This window comes from Giraffa tippelskirchi, chromosome 8 (assembly GCF_054371585.1).
Source record: "Giraffa tippelskirchi isolate mGirTip1 chromosome 8, T2T-mGirTip1v1.2.pri, whole genome shotgun sequence".
NCBI lineage: Eukaryota > Metazoa > Chordata > Mammalia > Artiodactyla > Giraffidae > Giraffa > Giraffa tippelskirchi.
In genome coordinates this window covers 66,209,274-66,226,797 of record NC_137282.1, presented here as the reverse complement: position 1 = coordinate 66,226,797, position 17,524 = coordinate 66,209,274, and the positions used below count along the sequence as shown (strand labels likewise).

At 54.5% G+C, this 17,524-nt stretch overlaps 3 protein-coding genes across 3 annotated transcripts in view; 2 read left to right on the top strand and 1 right to left on the bottom strand.

Moving 5' to 3' along the window:
• LOC145517098 (uncharacterized) overlaps positions 1–17,524 on the bottom strand; it is a 437,457-nt gene that overhangs the window by 41,770 nt on the left and 378,163 nt on the right. The window contains exons 107-111 of the mRNA XM_081519356.1: positions 14,536–14,793; positions 13,809–13,920; positions 9,394–9,619; positions 6,898–7,155; positions 6,171–6,282 (exon numbers count right to left, since the gene is read on the bottom strand). The gene's annotated coding sequence lies outside the window, so the exon portion shown is untranslated. The remainder of the gene's footprint in view (positions 1–6,170; positions 6,283–6,897; positions 7,156–9,393; positions 9,620–13,808; positions 13,921–14,535; positions 14,794–17,524) is intronic.
• LOC145517323 (uncharacterized) lies at positions 2,324–5,269 on the top strand. The gene is made up of 3 exons (XM_081519602.1): positions 2,324–2,516; positions 2,916–3,228; positions 3,481–5,269. Exons 1-3 carry the CDS (start codon positions 2,382–2,384, stop codon positions 4,107–4,109), a joined length of 1,077 nt encoding a protein of 358 aa, XP_081375728.1. The 5' UTR covers positions 2,324–2,381; the 3' UTR covers positions 4,110–5,269.
• Positions 9,962–12,687, top strand: LOC145517280 (uncharacterized). Its single transcript, XM_081519556.1, has 3 exons — positions 9,962–10,154; positions 10,554–10,866; positions 11,119–12,687. Exons 1-3 carry the CDS (start codon positions 10,020–10,022, stop codon positions 11,745–11,747), a joined length of 1,077 nt encoding a protein of 358 aa, XP_081375682.1. The 5' UTR covers positions 9,962–10,019; the 3' UTR covers positions 11,748–12,687.

Genomic DNA, 17,524 nt, shown 5'->3' with positions numbered 1-17,524 from the left:
CAGACTGAGGAAGACACACACAGAGTATCCCGGATGATGTCCAGCACTGAGGGCCTGAAGAATCAACAGTCTAGTTGTACCTCCTCAGGCCTGTGTGACCCTGGGTGAGGCCTCTGTTTCCCGGTGGCTCTGAGAGATGGACAGGGAGGAAGGGGAAGAGAAATCACTTGCATTTCTAATACTCACAGCAAAGTCTTCCAATGAGAAGGGAATTATCGCCCCCACTGACAATGCCATTCACTGAAGTGATCCCCACGGGTCCATCTAACCCAGAAGGGAAGGAAGGACCTGTTCTCACAAAACGGCGAGAGATGGAAGAAGGAAGATCAAGCACACACCAATCCCTGGAAAGAGAAGCTGTGCTCAGGGCTTGAAAGAATTCCTATTTGGAAAATGATATCCCAGCCCCACAAGGCAATCCACAGCTTCGATGCTATTCCTCCCAAAATGCCAATGCATTTTCGCACCCAACCAAGAATTGCAAAAGGGGTACGGAAACAGAAAAGAGCCTAAATTGTCAATACAATCCGACGAAAAAGCCCCGATACGGACATCCAAGGTTGTGTGAAAGGAAATTAGACGACCAAACTAGGATCCTCAGGAGAGTATCGGAGAAGGCAATGGCGACCCACTCCAGTACTCTTGCCTGGAAAATGCCCTGGACGGAGGAGCCTGGTAGGCTGCAGGCCATGGGGTCGCGCAGAGTCAGACACGACTGAAGTGACTTAGCCGCAGCAGCAGCAGCAGGAGCCGGACAGTATGCTATTGGGAATACAACAACACACACAGATCCAGATCGATGGAATAAAGTTGAGGGTCCAGACACAGACCCCAGCATCCATGCTCAACTCATCTCTGACACAGAAGGGGAGAATATCCAAATGGGAACAAGAAAGCCTCTTCAATACATGTCCATGGGAAAACCAGACAGCTACATCTGAAGAACGCTATTGGTTTTGATCTCAGACCACCTCAATATCGGGGAAAACCTCACCCTAAAGGCTGATGTCATGAGATAGCTAGAAAGAAGCGTAGGTCAAAGGCTCCTTAACATCAGAGTCTCCTTGCCATTTGCTGGGCGGAGGTAGAAATGGGTCTCTTCAAGTAAGGGAAAGAGGTACACGAAGTACACCAATGGGTTTCCATCCAATGGAACCTCTTCACAACAGAGAAGCTAAGCATTCACAAATGCAAAAGAGAGGAAACGGAACACGAGAGACTCCTTGCAAGTGGTGTATCTGAGAAGGGGTTCATATGGAAAGAGACGAAGAATGCACAGCACTCAGAGTCCAAGAAACACCACCACCACCCTTGACCCTTCCCCCATGACCAACTCCGACCTAAAGCCTTTCTCTCCCTCTAACCTATCCCTAAAACATAACCCTCATCTAATCATATACATGTGCATTCCTAGCATCCATCCGTCCACACACGAGAGAGAAAGAGGAAGACACAGACTGAATTGAGAAAGGAAAAGAGAGGGACACAGCCAGAGAGAGACACGGAACCAAAGAGAGGAAAGGAGTCGATGGTCCAGACTTTTCATCAATCTGTCTCGAAGGTAGAAGCAATGACAGCGCCCATCCACCCCAGAAGGGGGAAAAGGACGGAAGGTTTGGAGAGGAAAAGACAAGAACGCAGGGAGCCATTAGAAGCTCAGCCACCCGCAGAAGCCGAGCTGGGACACTTGAACAGAATCTCAATGGAAACAGAGGACCAGAAAGTTGGCCACTCTCTTCTATAAGAGAGGGAGACCTTCGAGTCTTCCTTTCGGTCCTCCAACTTGGATGCGGGGTCTCAAAACAGTCAGGAGGGGGAGTGCCTTTTCCTGGGTACCACGGCACATCCAGGCCTCGTTCTGCCCCATTCTGTGCTGTGTCAGCCCAGGAAGGAATCTTTCTTTCTGAAGTCTCAGCGCACACGCTCCACGTGATATCGGCCCCAGGTGGAAAGGCATGGAGCTGCTCGTAGGCCGACAGACCTAGGAAGCAGATGGGAGAATGACCGCCACTCTGCAGATGGAGAGACTGGGGAAACCCTGAGGGGCATATGCTTGTCCAGGGCCACACCACTTATGAGAAGAAGGAGCCTGGTCTGAGAGCAGCGGGGCCCTCGGAGCTCAGGCCCTGGCTGCACCCAGGCCTCCCCAGGGCTGTCGGCTGGGCTGGGTGGGTGTCACTGTGCCTGCACATGGCTTAAGGGTGGTGGTCGAGCAGTCAGAAACCCAGAGATTCCCTTGGGAAGTTTTGGGGAAGGGACCTCAGCACGAACCCCAGGAAATGATGTCACCTGCCGGCAACAGAACCCAACAGAACCCGCAACCCGGGTATCCAGGCCTCGAGAGCGGAGAGGAGCCCCCAGCCAGATCACTTGCTGCCGAGATGTTCTGCTGTTTGCCCCTGCCCAGAGGCCGGGGCCTCAGGAGAGCTCACAGGCAGTGTGCGTGGGCACCCTGTCGACGTTGGCTCAGGGCACCCCCGAGACGCCTCTGGCCCTTTGCCCGGAGAAACAGAAAGGTAACACGGGGAGCCCCAGGCCGGGCCAGGCCACCTCTCCCATGCCACCCGGAAACACCGGGTCCTTTGCCTGTGTGTGTGGATGCGGGTTTCTCGGGGTGTGTCTCCCTCAAGGAAGCCCAGGCGGATGTGGGGTCAGAAGCCTGCGGACAAGTTGTGTCCACACCCCAGGGGAGAGCATGCTGGGCGGGATGGGGAGAGTGCGGGCAGGGCCGGCCGCCCAGGCTGACCTCACACCCTCAGGTGGGTCTCTTTCCTCCCGGGTGGGGATCTGAGCAGACACACGTCTCTGACCCTTCTGGGCAGAGAAGTTCGAGCAGGCCGAAGCAGCGGCTCCACTGGCCAGGCCCAGCTCGGAAAACTCCCAGCATGGCTGGCTGACGGTCACTGTCGTTGCAGAGCTTCCCACGTGATGAGGCCGAGGACGGGGACACCCCATCCAGCTCCCGGAGGGAGGGGTCGGAGCACCACCCCCCCGCCCGTGAGGCCCAGTGCAGGCTCCAGGTGAGCGTGCCCACGGAGGCATCAGCCCCACCGGGGGCGAAGCGGAGGCGGGGAAGGCCTGCTGCCGAGACACCGCCCAGGATACACCCGGCGGCCCAGTCTGAGGCTGCCACGGAGCTCAGCACACCCGGCTCCGACCCAGAGTCCCGAGAACCCTGGCCTCTGAGGCAGCAGGAGGACCTGGAGCCCAGCACGCCAGAGCACAGAGGTGAGGACGCTGGGGCTGGTGTACGGGAGTGTGTGCGGAGGGGGTGCTGAGCTACACAGGGACGAGTCCCCGAAAGCTGCTGCTGGGCCTGCAGCAAGCGCTGGCCTCACACCCCCCGCCCCCCATCTTGCACACTTCAGTCCCAAAAGACATCCGACCCTGGGTATTCTTTGGGAATCTCTTGGAAGCTTTCTGTCCCGGGATACGCACATGCCAAGGCTGGCCTGCGGGCAAACGATGCTTCTCCCACAGCTCTAGCACTGGCCTCCAACTGGAACCAGGCTCCACTTCCCAGACCTGTCCCTACAGAGGTGGTGGCTCCAGGTGCAGGACCCAGGGATCCACCGAGGGCAGATGGAGAACCGAGACTTGCCCTCGCAGAGACACCAGGCCAGCTGGGTACTGGCCAGCACACCGGGCAGATCGGATCTCCGTGCCTGCAGGACCCCCAGCCCCAGGCACTGATGTCCCACCCCCTCAGCCAGAACCTCCACCTCCACGTGCACCTCTACCTGCTCGGCCTTTGGCAGGAGAACCCGAGGCAGAGGAGGAGTCACCGCCTCGGCAGGGAGAGCCTGCCCTGGCTCCCGCGCAACACCCAGACGCCCACGATGACTCACCCACCCCTGCAGGGAGAACGAGCCCCCGCTCTGGACAGAGACCCAGAGCCCTTGCCGGAAACACCACGTCCAGGGGAGCGGTCGGCTCTGCAGCCTCCATCCCTGTCTGCTCACCGTGGACGCCGTCAACTCGGTCTGCCCCCAGGGGACATGGAGTTCCTTTCCCCCGAACTGCTTTGCGTTTGGTTTGTTTCCACCTTTCTGGTGATGTTTTCTTTTTTGCATGGTTTCCTGTATTTTTGTTGGTTAAGTTGGGATTAGTAAACTTTTTCATCATTGTTGCAATTTGGGAACACTGTTGTGTAACTCTGGTGATACTGTGTTACCATCACCACTTTGTAGTTTCAGACCCGTTCCATCTTTATGCCCCACCCCCCAACAAAGCCTGGATTCAAGGCAAGCACGCCCTGTTCATCCCTCCGCCCGATCCTGAACACAATTTCATCTCTTCTTTCTGCATTCCTTCCTATATTCTTGGTGTCCCCAATCAATGACTCTCAGTGAAATGACTGAAGCAGTTTTTTTCGGACGCTCCACCTACTGTAAGACTCCACTGGAGAGTTCTCATGTTTATGTCCTTTGAACTAGCCTTTGATATCTGAAAGGACGTTGTACGTCCTTTCAAGATACCACGTGCCAAACGAAGCCCTTTTGGCAAATGCCATCATTATCTCCAGGCAGGCATTGCTGTTTGAAGGGTGCCATCTCAGCCAGAAGGCAGAGGCTGAGCTCCTCTTGTTGCACCAGCTCCCAAAAGAAGCCAAGAAAGGGAGCTGTTACAACAAACCACCCCAACGCCCAGGAAAGCGTTCTTCATGACAGAAGGCTAGAAAATGACCCAACATCCTTGTGGCCCAGAACCCCTCTAGAAATTCACTGTTCCATAAAAAAGAGAAACAGATGGGAAGTTCCAAGGAGAGGCAATGCCCATGGCCAGTGTATTTTAGAGACGGCCTGACCGCTCCGGGGAAGACACGCACTGACAGAACCCCTTGGGAAACAGCCGTGATAGTCCTCACTGTCGTAAGGGATTCCTCTGGGGACAACCTGCCCTGGGCACCACACGAGGGAGCAGACCGGCTTCTCTTCCTCTGCCCCCACACCATTGACTCATCAAGGCAGCTCAGGTGTTCTCATGCCCTGCCTGCCTGCCTGCCTGGCTCATCCGTGAGCTGTGACCACCTCCAGGACAGGACTCCACCTTCTGCTCTCTGTGTACCGTGAATCTGCACACAGTGGGCTTTCAGAACCTTAGGAGACTTGAGCCATTCCCACTCGAGCCAGAACCCTCCCCAGGAAGGAAAACAGCTGTGGAGTCCTTTTGGCCCCAGCACTGGTTCCGAAACCCTGGCGGCTCCTAGAGCCTCTACGGTGTGAAGAGGGAGGTCCCTTTTGACAGAGCTTTCCGGCCGTCAGATCTAAGCTGCTGTTTCACTGTCAGCTGTGTCTCTTCCGTTGCAGCGTTGCAGGTGGGCCACGCTGCTCCAAAGGAGCTCACAAGCTGAGTTTCAAGGGAGGTATTGAGAGGACAGGGATGGCTACAACGTGCTGCAAACTGAGTGAGGGTCCCCACAATCCTCAGCAAAGGTCTGTGGTGTGCAAGTGGGGAGCAGAGGGCCCCCAAGTTCCAAAGGAAGGGAGGTACTCGGGAGCTAAAGCCCTTGGCTTCTGTGGTAGCAGCTGCAGATGGCAGCTCGTCCACAGTGCACTTCGAATGAGGTCATATGAGCGGGACTCTGGAAATGGCTCCGAAATCCAGAGAAAGGGGTCAGGGTATGTGGGAATCCGGCGGGGGTGGGGGGTGGATGAAGGAAGGTGTCCTTCCTCTCTCCAGTGCAATTTGGTTTGGTGAGTCTCAAAGCTACCAGATGGCACTTCCCAAGTCAGGCCCCCGCAGGAATCAGGGTGGGCTGCATGCCTCGTCCCCTGCCACAGGGACAAGCCACACCAGTGGCCTCCCTGAGCTCCAATGGCCGGATCTGGGGGTTCTGTCTGGGTGCACACCTCCTTGCTCTGGCCAAGTTCCCCCCTTCTCTGAGCACCAGCTTCATCCTCTCGAATGAGGACATCGATTGCTACCTTGGCACGTTACTCTCTTCATCCTGTGAAGACTCATTAGGCTTATCCTACAATTACTAGCTGGCCCGAAGAGATATCTCCTGAATCCAGATTAAGCTGGAGTCTCCCAGGCTCATCTGGCATGTCTTCCCTGAAGTCTGCCAAAACCCACACCCTTGCATTTCCAGGGACTCCCCTTAGCCAGCTGGGCAGAAAACCCAGCATGTTTCAAACAAGCTGACAGACAAGCGGGAGAGGACTCACGGGCAGACGGCTTCCCTCAGGTCTCGGGTGGAGCTCTGGGACCACAGCAGCAACAGGCCATCCCAGCCCCTGGGCTCAGCAGCGCCCTCATTCTCACGCCGGCGGCTCTGCCCTGAGGGGAGCAGGAAGGTCACCAACTGCCGCAGGCGGACCTCACGCCCCTCCCACTGCTGGAGCCTGACCTCCCCCGGCCCCACCCCTTCCCCTACCCGAGCAGGATGAGAGCTCCTCTTCCCCTGGCTTCTAACGTGAGGCCCGGCCCTCAGCCCCGATTGGGCACTGCCCCAGTCCGGAGCCAATCACAGTGGCCAAGGAGGTGGAAGCCACCGATTGGCCAGGGCCAGGTCATGTGACCATACTCCCCAGGAAACTCAAATATTACCAAGATTCCCTAAGAAACCAATGAACAAAATTATCCAGTAAAGGCAAACCGTACTTTTTAATGAGGCCAAAGTCTCAGAAAAAAAAAAAAAATGCTTCACAATGAAGTGCTCAAGGAAGCTACAAAATAAACTTTCAGAAAAGTTTAGTAGTTTTTTTAATAGGGTGACGGAGAGCTATACCTATCCCATATATGTGAATTTAGGTTTAAACTAGATTCCCCTTGGCTATTTTATAAGACAAAAAAACCCACATCACCCCCTTTCACTCCCCCCCCGCCGCCAAAAAGTGTTTTAATCTATTGAATTTTTGTGTCCTCAGTTGTGTCTGATTCACGGCAACTCACGATCTCTACACAGCCAGGCTCTTCCGTCCATGGAACTCAGGGCAATTTGTTCTGTCACAGTAAATGCCCACCCTGGGTGATCCAAACGGAAGGGCTCAGAGGCTCCTGAGAGACTAACTCCTTTCAGCTGAGCACAGAGCTGGCTCCTCACTGGGATGCCTGTGGCCTGGGGCTCCCAGAGGGGAGAGCACCACTCGCCCCACCGTGTGTTCACAGCTGGAAGTGCAGGCTGCTCCTCACTCCCCCTTGACAGTGTCCCTGAGGGCAGAACAGTGTGAAGTTAATCAAGGTGGAAACGCAAACTCCAATGCAAGCAAACTTCCCACAAGGTCTCCAAAACCACTCAGGAACAGGGTATTGGAAACTGCAGGGGATGACATGAATGGAGATGGAGACTTGACACCTTACACCGAGTTCACTTCCAGTTATCCCTAGACAAACATTCCATGAAAACTTGTCACAAATCTAGAGGAACAATGAGCAGAAACCGGACACGTGCTTTGAGTCTTCACACACAAAACTAAAAGGCAGTCCACAAAAAAAACCAGGAGAATACAGTGGACTTTGCAAAATCAAAGATATCTACTGTGGGAAAGACCTCAGTACAAAAGCAAAAGACAGGTCATACATCGCGAGACGAATGAGTGGAAACACAAAGCTTATCAAGGATGTGTCTCCAAACAGACAAAGAACACCAACACAACAAGCCTGTGAAAACTAGGGAAAGGTCTGAAGGGACACCAGACTGAGGAAGACACACACAGAGTATCCCGGATGATGTCCAGCACTGAGGGCCTGAAGAATCAACAGTCTAGTTGTACCTCCTCAGGCCTGTGTGACCCTGGGTGAGGCCTCTGTTTCCCGGTGGCTCTGAGAGATGGACAGGGAGGAAGGGGAAGAGAAATCACTTGCATTTCTAATACTCACAGCAAAGTCTTCCAATGAGAAGGGAATTATCGCCCCCACTGACAATGCCATTCACTGAAGTGATCCCCACGGGTCCATCTAACCCAGAAGGGAAGGAAGGACCTGTTCTCACAAAACGGCGAGAGATGGAAGAAGGAAGATCAAGCCCACACCAATCCCTGGAAAGAGAAGCTGTGCTCAGGGCTTGAAAGAATTCCTATTTGGAAAATGATATCCCAGCCCCACAAGGCAATCCACAGCTTCGATGCTATTCCTCCCAAAATGCCAATGCATTTTCGCACCCAACCAAGAATTGCAAAAGGGGTACGGAAACAGAAAAGAGCCTAAATTGTCAATACAATCCGACGAAAAAGCCCCGATACGGACATCCAAGGTTGTGTGAAAGGAAATTAGACGACCAAACTAGGATCCTCAGGAGAGTATCGGAGAAGGCAATGGCGACCCACTCCAGTACTCTTGCCTGGAAAATGCCCTGGACGGAGGAGCCTGGTAGGCTGCAGGCCATGGGGTCGCGCAGAGTCAGACACGACTGAAGTGACTTAGCCGCAGCAGCAGCAGCAGGAGCCGGACAGTATGCTATTGGGAATACAACAACACACACAGATCCAGATCGATGGAATAAAGTTGAGGGTCCAGACACAGACCCCAGCATCCATGCTCAACTCATCTCTGACACAGAAGGGGAGAATATCCAAATGGGAACAAGAAAGCCTCTTCAATACATGTCCATGGGAAAACCAGACAGCTACATCTGAAGAACGCTATTGGTTTTGATCTCAGACCACCTCAATATCGGGGAAAACCTCACCCTAAAGGCTGATGTCATGAGATAGCTAGAAAGAAGCGTAGGTCAAAGGCTCCTTAACATCAGAGTCTCCTTGCCATTTGCTGGGCGGAGGTAGAAATGGGTCTCTTCAAGTAAGGGAAAGAGGTACACGAAGTACACCAATGGGTTTCCATCCAATGGAACCTCTTCACAACAGAGAAGCTAAGCATTCACAAATGCAAAAGAGAGGAAACGGAACACGAGAGACTCCTTGCAAGTGGTGTATCTGAGAAGGGGTTCATATGGAAAGAGACGAAGAATGCACAGCACTCAGAGTCCAAGAAACACCACCACCACCCTTGACCCTTCCCCCATGACCAACTCCGACCTAAAGCCTTTCTCTCCCTCTAACCTATCCCTAAAACATAACCCTCATCTAATCATATACATGTGCATTCCTAGCATCCATCCGTCCACACACGAGAGAGAAAGAGGAAGACACAGACTGAATTGAGAAAGGAAAAGAGAGGGACACAGCCAGAGAGAGACACGGAACCAAAGAGAGGAAAGGAGTCGATGGTCCAGACTTTTCATCAATCTGTCTCGAAGGTAGAAGCAATGACAGCGCCCATCCACCCCAGAAGGGGGAAAAGGACGGAAGGTTTGGAGAGGAAAAGACAAGAACGCAGGGAGCCATTAGAAGCTCAGCCACCCGCAGAAGCCGAGCTGGGACACTTGAACAGAATCTCAATGGAAACAGAGGACCAGAAAGTTGGCCACTCTCTTCTATAAGAGAGGGAGACCTTCGAGTCTTCCTTTCGGTCCTCCAACTTGGATGCGGGGTCTCAAAACAGTCAGGAGGGGGAGTGCCTTTTCCTGGGTACCACGGCACATCCAGGCCTCGTTCTGCCCCATTCTGTGCTGTGTCAGCCCAGGAAGGAATCTTTCTTTCTGAAGTCTCAGCGCACACGCTCCACGTGATATCGGCCCCAGGTGGAAAGGCATGGAGCTGCTCGTAGGCCGACAGACCTAGGAAGCAGATGGGAGAATGACCGCCACTCTGCAGATGGAGAGACTGGGGAAACCCTGAGGGGCATATGCTTGTCCAGGGCCACACCACTTATGAGAAGAAGGAGCCTGGTCTGAGAGCAGCGGGGCCCTCGGAGCTCAGGCCCTGGCTGCACCCAGGCCTCCCCAGGGCTGTCGGCTGGGCTGGGTGGGTGTCACTGTGCCTGCACATGGCTTAAGGGTGGTGGTCGAGCAGTCAGAAACCCAGAGATTCCCTTGGGAAGTTTTGGGGAAGGGACCTCAGCACGAACCCCAGGAAATGATGTCACCTGCCGGCAACAGAACCCAACAGAACCCGCAACCCGGGTATCCAGGCCTCGAGAGCGGAGAGGAGCCCCCAGCCAGATCACTTGCTGCCGAGATGTTCTGCTGTTTGCCCCTGCCCAGAGGCCGGGGCCTCAGGAGAGCTCACAGGCAGTGTGCGTGGGCACCCTGTCGACGTTGGCTCAGGGCACCCCCGAGACGCCTCTGGCCCTTTGCCCGGAGAAACAGAAAGGTAACACGGGGAGCCCCAGGCCGGGCCAGGCCACCTCTCCCATGCCACCCGGAAACACCGGGTCCTTTGCCTGTGTGTGTGGATGCGGGTTTCTCGGGGTGTGTCTCCCTCAAGGAAGCCCAGGTGGATGTGGGGTCAGAAGCCTGCGGACAAGTTGTGTCCACACCCCAGGGGAGAGCATGCTGGGCGGGATGGGGAGAGTGCGGGCAGGGCCGGCCGCCCAGGCTGACCTCACACCCTCAGGTGGGTCTCTTTCCTCCCGGGTGGGGATCTGAGCAGACACACGTCTCTGACCCTTCTGGGCAGAGAAGTTCGAGCAGGCCGAAGCAGCGGCTCCACTGGCCAGGCCCAGCTCGGAAAACTCCCAGCATGGCTGGCTGACGGTCACTGTCGTTGCAGAGCTTCCCACGTGATGAGGCCGAGGACGGGGACACCCCATCCAGCTCCCGGAGGGAGGGGTCGGAGCACCACCCCCCCGCCCGTGAGGCCCAGTGCAGGCTCCAGGTGAGCGTGCCCACGGAGGCATCAGCCCCACCGGGGGCGAAGCGGAGGCGGGGAAGGCCTGCTGCCGAGACACCGCCCAGGATACACCCGGCGGCCCAGTCTGAGGCTGCCACGGAGCTCAGCACACCCGGCTCCGACCCAGAGTCCCGAGAACCCCGGCCTCTGAGGCAGCAGGAGGACCTGGAGCCCAGCACGCCAGAGCACAGAGGTGAGGACGCTGGGGCTGGTGTACGGGAGTGTGTGCGGAGGGGGTGCTGAGCTACACAGGGACGAGTCCCCGAAAGCTGCTGCTGGGCCTGCAGCAAGCGCTGGCCTCACACCCCCCGCCCCCCATCTTGCACACTTCAGTCCCAAAAGACATCCGACCCTGGGTATTCTTTGGGAATCTCTTGGAAGCTTTCTGTCCCGGGATACGCACATGCCAAGGCTGGCCTGCGGGCAAACGATGCTTCTCCCACAGCTCTAGCACTGGCCTCCAACTGGAACCAGGCTCCACTTCCCAGACCTGTCCCTACAGAGGTGGTGGCTCCAGGTGCAGGACCCAGGGATCCACCGAGGGCAGATGGAGAACCGAGACTTGCCCTCGCAGAGACACCAGGCCAGCTGGGTACTGGCCAGCACACCGGGCAGATCGGATCTCCGTGCCTGCAGGACCCCCAGCCCCAGGCACTGATGTCCCACCCCCTCAGCCAGAACCTCCACCTCCACGTGCACCTCTACCTGCTCGGCCTTTGGCAGGAGAACCCGAGGCAGAGGAGGAGTCACCGCCTCGGCAGGGAGAGCCTGCCCTGGCTCCCGCGCAACACCCAGACGCCCACGATGACTCACCCACCCCTGCAGGGAGAACGAGCCCCCGCTCTGGACAGAGACCCAGAGCCCTTGCCGGAAACACCACGTCCAGGGGAGCGGTCGGCTCTGCAGCCTCCATCCCTGTCTGCTCACCGTGGACGCCGTCAACTCGGTCTGCCCCCAGGGGACATGGAGTTCCTTTCCCCCGAACTGCTTTGCGTTTGGTTTGTTTCCACCTTTCTGGTGATGTTTTCTTTTTTGCATGGTTTCCTGTATTTTTGTTGGTTAAGTTGGGATTAGTAAACTTTTTCATCATTGTTGCAATTTGGGAACACTGTTGTGTAACTCTGGTGATACTGTGTTACCATCACCACTTTGTAGTTTCAGACCCGTTCCATCTTTATGCCCCACCCCCCAACAAAGCCTGGATTCAAGGCAAGCACGCCCTGTTCATCCCTCCGCCCGATCCTGAACACAATTTCATCTTTTCTTTCTGCATTCCTTCCTATATTCTTGGTGTCCCCAATCAATGACTCTCAGTGAAATGACTGAAGCAGTTTTTTTCGGACGCTCCACCTACTGTAAGACTCCACTGGAGAGTTCTCATGTTTATGTCCTTTGAACTAGCCTTTGATATCTGAAAGGACGTTGTACGTCCTTTCAAGATACCACGTGCCAAACGAAGCCCTTTTGGCAAATGCCATCATTATCTCCAGGCAGGCATTGCTGTTTGAAGGGTGCCATCTCAGCCAGAAGGCAGAGGCTGAGCTCCTCTTGTTGCACCAGCTCCCAAAAGAAGCCAAGAAAGGGAGCTGTTACAACAAACCACCCCAACGCCCAGGAAAGCGTTCTTCATGACAGAAGGCTAGAAAATGACCCAACATCCTTGTGGCCCAGAACCCCTCTAGAAATTCACTGTTCCATAAAAAAGAGAAACAGATGGGAAGTTCCAAGGAGAGGCAATGCCCATGGCCAGTGTATTTTAGAGACGGCCTGACCGCTCCGGGGAAGACACGCACTGACAGAACCCCTTGGGAAACAGCCGTGATAGTCCTCACTGTCGTAAGGGATTCCTCTGGGGACAACCTGCCCTGGGCACCACACGAGGGAGCAGACCGGCTTCTCTTCCTCTGCCCCCACACCATTGACTCATCAAGGCAGCTCAGGTGTTCTCATGCCCTGCCTGCCTGCCTGCCTGGCTCATCCGTGAGCTGTGACCACCTCCAGGACAGGACTCCACCTTCTGCTCTCTGTGTACCGTGAATCTGCACACAGTGGGCTTTCAGAACCTTAGGAGACTTGAGCCATTCCCACTCGAGCCGGAACCCTCCCCAGGAAGGAAAACAGCTGTGGAGTCCTTTTGGCCCCAGCACTGGTTCCGAAACCCTGGCGGCTCCTAGAGCCTCTACGGTGTGAAGAGGGAGGTCCCTTTTGACAGAGCTTTCCGGCCGTCAGATCTAAGCTGCTGTTTCACTGTCAGCTGTGTCTCTTCCGTTGCAGCGTTGCAGGTGGGCCACGCTGCTCCAAAGGAGCTCACAAGCTGAGTTTCAAGGGAGGTATTGAGAGGACAGGGATGGCTACAACGTGCTGCAAACTGAGTGAGGGTCCCCACAATCCTCAGCAAAGGTCTGTGGTGTGCAAGTGGGGAGCAGAGGGCCCCCAAGTTCCAAAGGAAGGGAGGTACTCGGGAGCTAAAGCCCTTGGCTTCTGTGGTAGCAGCTGCAGATGGCAGCTCGTCCACAGTGCACTTCGAATGAGGTCATATGAGTGGGACTCTGGAAATGGCTCCGAAATCCAGAGAAAGGGGTCAGGGTATGTGGGAATCCGGCGGGGGTGGGGGGTGGATGAAGGAAGGTGTCCTTCCTCTCTCCAGTGCAATTTGGTTTGGTGAGTCTCAAAGCTACCAGATGGCACTTCCCAAGTCAGGCCCCCACAGGAATCAGGGTGGGCTGCATGCCTCGTCCCCTGCCACAGGGACAAGCCACACCAGTGGCCTCCCTGAGCTCCAATGGCCGGATCTGGGGGTTCTGTCTGGGTGCACACCTCCTTGCTCTGGCCAAGTTCCCCCCTTCTCTGAGCACCAGCTTCATCCTCTCGAATGAGGACATCGATTGCTACCTTGGCACGTTACTCTCTTCATCCTGTGAAGACTCATTAGGCTTATCCTACAATTACTAGCTGGCCCGAAGAGATATCTCCTGAATCCAGATTAAGCTGGAGTCTCCCAGGCTCATCTGGCATGTCTTCCCTGAAGTCTGCCAAAACCCACACCCTTGCATTTCCAGGGACTCCCCTTAGCCAGCTGGGCAGAAAACCCAGCATGTTTCAAACAAGCTGACAGACAAGCGGGAGAGGACTCACGGGCAGACGGCTTCCCTCAGGTCTCGGGTGGAGCTCTGGGACCACAGCAGCAACAGGCCATCCCAGCCCCTGGGCTCAGCAGCGCCCTCATTCTCACGCCGGCGGCTCTGCCCTGAGGGGAGCAGGAAGGTCACCAACTGCCGCAGGCGGACCTCACGCCCCTCCCACTGCTGGAGCCTGACCTCCCCCGGCCCCACCCCTTCCCCTACCCGAGCAGGACGAGAGCTCCTCTTCCCCTGGCTTCTAACGTGAGGCCCGGCCCTCAGCCCCGATTGGGCACTGCCCCAGTCCGGAGCCAATCACAGTGGCCAAGGAGGTGGAAGGCACCGATTGGCCAGGGCCAGGTCATGTGACCATACTCCCCAGGAAACTCAAATATTACCAAGATTCCCTAAGAAACCAATGAACAAAATTATCCAGTAAAGGCAAACCGTACTTTTTAATGAGGCCAAAGTCTCAGAAAAAAAAAAAAAAAGCTTCACAATGAAGTGCTCAAGGAAGCTACAAAATAAACTTTCAGAAAAGTTTAGTAGTTTTTTTAATAGGGTGACGGAGAGCTATACCTATCCCATATATGTGAATTTAGGTTTAAACTAGATTCCCCTTGGCTATTTTATAAGACAAAAAAACCCACATCACCCCCTTTCACTCCCCCCCCGCCCCCAAAAAGTGTTTTAATCTATTGAATTTTTGTGTCCTCAGTTGTGTCTGATTCACGGCAACTCACGATCTCTACACAGCCAGGCTCTTCCGTCCATGGAATTCAGGGCAATTTGTTCTGTCACAGTAAATGCCCACCCTGGGTGATCCAAACGGAAGGGCTCAGAGGCTCCTGAGAGACTAACTCCTTTCAGCTGAGCACAGAGCTGGCTCCTCACTGGGATGCCTGTGGCCTGGGGCTCCCAGAGGGGAGAGCACCACTCGCCCCACCGTGTGTTCACAGCTGGAAGTGCAGGCTGCTCCTCACTCCCCCTTGACAGTGTCCCTGAGGGCAGAACAGTGTGAAGTTAATCAAGGTGGAAACGCAAACTCCAATGCAAGCAAACTTCCCACAAGGTCTCCAAAACCACTCAGGAACAGGGTATTGGAAACTGCAGGGGATGACATGAATGGAGATGGAGACTTGACACCTTACACCGAGTTCACTTCCAGTTATCCCTAGACAAACATTCCATGAAAACTTGTCACAAATCTAGAGGAACAATGAGCAGAAACCGGACACGTGCTTTGAGTCTTCACACACAAAACTAAAAGGCAGTCCACAAAAAAAACCAGGAGAATACAGTGGACTTTGCAAAATCAAAGATATCTACTGTGGGAAAGACCTCAGTACAAAAGCAAAAGACAGGTCATACATCGCGAGACGAATGAGTGGAAACACAAAGCTTATCAAGGATGTGTCTCCAAACAGACAAAGAACACCAACACAACAAGCCTGTGAAAACTAGGGAAAGGTCTGAAGGGACACCAGACTGAGGAAGACACACACAGAGTATCCCGGATGATGTCCAGCACTGAGGGCCTGAAGAATCAACAGTCTAGTTGTACCTCCTCAGGCCTGTGTGACCCTGGGTGAGGCCTCTGTTTCCCGGTGGCTCTGAGAGATGGACAGGGAGGAAGGGGAAGAGAAATCACTTGCATTTCTAATACTCACAGCAAAGTCTTCCAATGAGAAGGGAATTATCGCCCCCACTGACAATGCCATTCACTGAAGTGATCCCCACGGGTCCATCTAACCCAGAAGGGAAGGAAGGACCTGTTCTCACAAAACGGCGAGAGATGGAAGAAGGAAGATCAAGCCCACACCAATCCCTGGAAAGAGAAGCTGTGCTCAGGGCTTGAAAGAATTCCTATTTGGAAAATGATATCCCAGCCCCACAAGGCAATCCACAGCTTCGATGCTATTCCTCCCAAAATGCCAATGCATTTTCGCACCCAACCAAGAATTGCAAAAGGGGTACGGAAACAGAAAAGAGCCTAAATTGTCAATACAATCCGACGAAAAAGCCCCGATACGGACATCCAAGGTTGTGTGAAAGGAAATTAGACGACCAAACTAGGATCCTCAGGAGAGTATCGGAGAAGGCAATGGCGACCCACTCCAGTACTCTTGCCTGGAAAATGCCCTGGACGGAGGAGCCTGGTAGGCTGCAGGCCATGGGGTCGCGCAGAGTCAGACACGACTGAAGTGACTTAGCCGCAGCAGCAGCAGCAGGAGCCGGACAGTATGCTATTGGGAATACAACAACACACACAGATCCAGATCGATGGAATAAAGTTGAGGGTCCAGACACAGACCCCAGCATCCATGCTCAACTCATCTCTGACACAGAAGGGGAGAATATCCAAATGGGAACAAGAAAGCCTCTTCAATACATGTCCATGGGAAAACCAGACAGCTACATCTGAAGAACGCTATTGGTTTTGATCTCAGACCACCTCAATATCGGGGAAAACCTCACCCTAAAGGCTGATGTCATGAGATAGCTAGAAAGAAGCGTAGGTCAAAGGCTCCTTAACATCAGAGTCTCCTTGCCATTTGCTGGGCGGAGGTAGAAATGGGTCTCTTCAAGTAAGGGAAAGAGGTACACGAAGTACACCAATGGGTTTCCATCCAATGGAACCTCTTCACAACAGAGAAGCTAAGCATTCACAAATGCAAAAGAGAGGAAACGGAACACGAGAGACTCCTTGCAAGTGGTGTATCTGAGAAGGGGTTCATATGGAAAGAGACGAAGAATGCACAGCACTCAGAGTCCAAGAAACACCACCACCACCCTTGACCCTTCCCCCATGACCAACTCCGACCTAAAGCCTTTCTCTCCCTCTAACCTATCCCTAAAACATAACCCTCATCTAATCATATACATGTGCATTCCTAGCATCCATCCGTCCACACACGAGAGAGAAAGAGGAAGACACAGACTGAATTGAGAAAGGAAAAGAGAGGGACACAGCCAGAGAGAGACACGGAACCAAAGAGAGGAAAGGAGTCGATGGTCCAGACTTTTCATCAATCTGTCTCGAAGGTAGAAGCAATGACAGCGCCCATCCACCCCAGAAGGGGGAAAAGGACGGAAGGTTTGGAGAGGAAAAGACAAGAACGCAGGGAGCCATTAGAAGCTCAGCCACCCGCAGAAGCCGAGCTGGGACACTTGAACAGAATCTCAATGGAAACAGAGGACCAGAAAGTTGGCCACTCTCTTCTATAAGAGAGGGAGACCTTCGAGTCTTCCTTTCGGTCCTCCAACTTGGATGCGGGGTCTCAAAACAGTCAGGAGGGGGAGTGCCTTTTCCTGGGTACCACGGCACATCCAGGCCTCGTTCTGCCCCATTCTGTGCTGTGTCAGCCCAGGAAGGAATCTTTCTTTCTGAAGTCTCAGCGCACACGCTCCACGTGATATCGGCCCCAGGTGGAAAGGCATGGAGCTGCTCGTAGGCCGACAGACCTAGGAAGCAGATGGGAGAATGACCGCCACTCTGCAGATGGAGAGACTGGGGAAACCCTGAGGGGCATATGCTTGTCCAGGGCCACACCACTTATGAGAAGAAGGAGCCTGGTCTGAGAGCAGCGGGGCCCTCGGAGCTCAGGCCCTGGCTGCACCCAGGCCTCCCCAGGGCTGTCGGCTGGGCTGGGTGGGTGTCACTGTGCCTGCACATGGCTTAAGGGTGGTGGTCGAGCAGTCAGAAACCCAGAGATTCCCTTGGGAAGTTTT

What these genes read in the sequence shown, in the direction of transcription:
- LOC145517280 (XM_081519556.1), top strand. Translation starts at nt 10,020, where the DNA reads ATGTTCTGCTGTTTGCCCCTGCCCAGAGGCCGGGGCCTCAGGAGAGCT. An exon ending in TTGCCCGGAGAAACAGAAAG is followed by an intron (nt 10,155 to 10,553) that starts GTAACACGGGGA and finishes CTGTCGTTGCAG; the next exon opens with AGCTTCCCACGTGATGAGGC. An exon ending in CAGCACGCCAGAGCACAGAG is followed by an intron (nt 10,867 to 11,118) that starts GTGAGGACGCTG and finishes CTTCTCCCACAG; the next exon opens with CTCTAGCACTGGCCTCCAAC.
- LOC145517323 (XM_081519602.1), top strand. Translation starts at nt 2,382, where the DNA reads ATGTTCTGCTGTTTGCCCCTGCCCAGAGGCCGGGGCCTCAGGAGAGCT. An exon ending in TTGCCCGGAGAAACAGAAAG is followed by an intron (nt 2,517 to 2,915) that starts GTAACACGGGGA and finishes CTGTCGTTGCAG; the next exon opens with AGCTTCCCACGTGATGAGGC. An exon ending in CAGCACGCCAGAGCACAGAG is followed by an intron (nt 3,229 to 3,480) that starts GTGAGGACGCTG and finishes CTTCTCCCACAG; the next exon opens with CTCTAGCACTGGCCTCCAAC.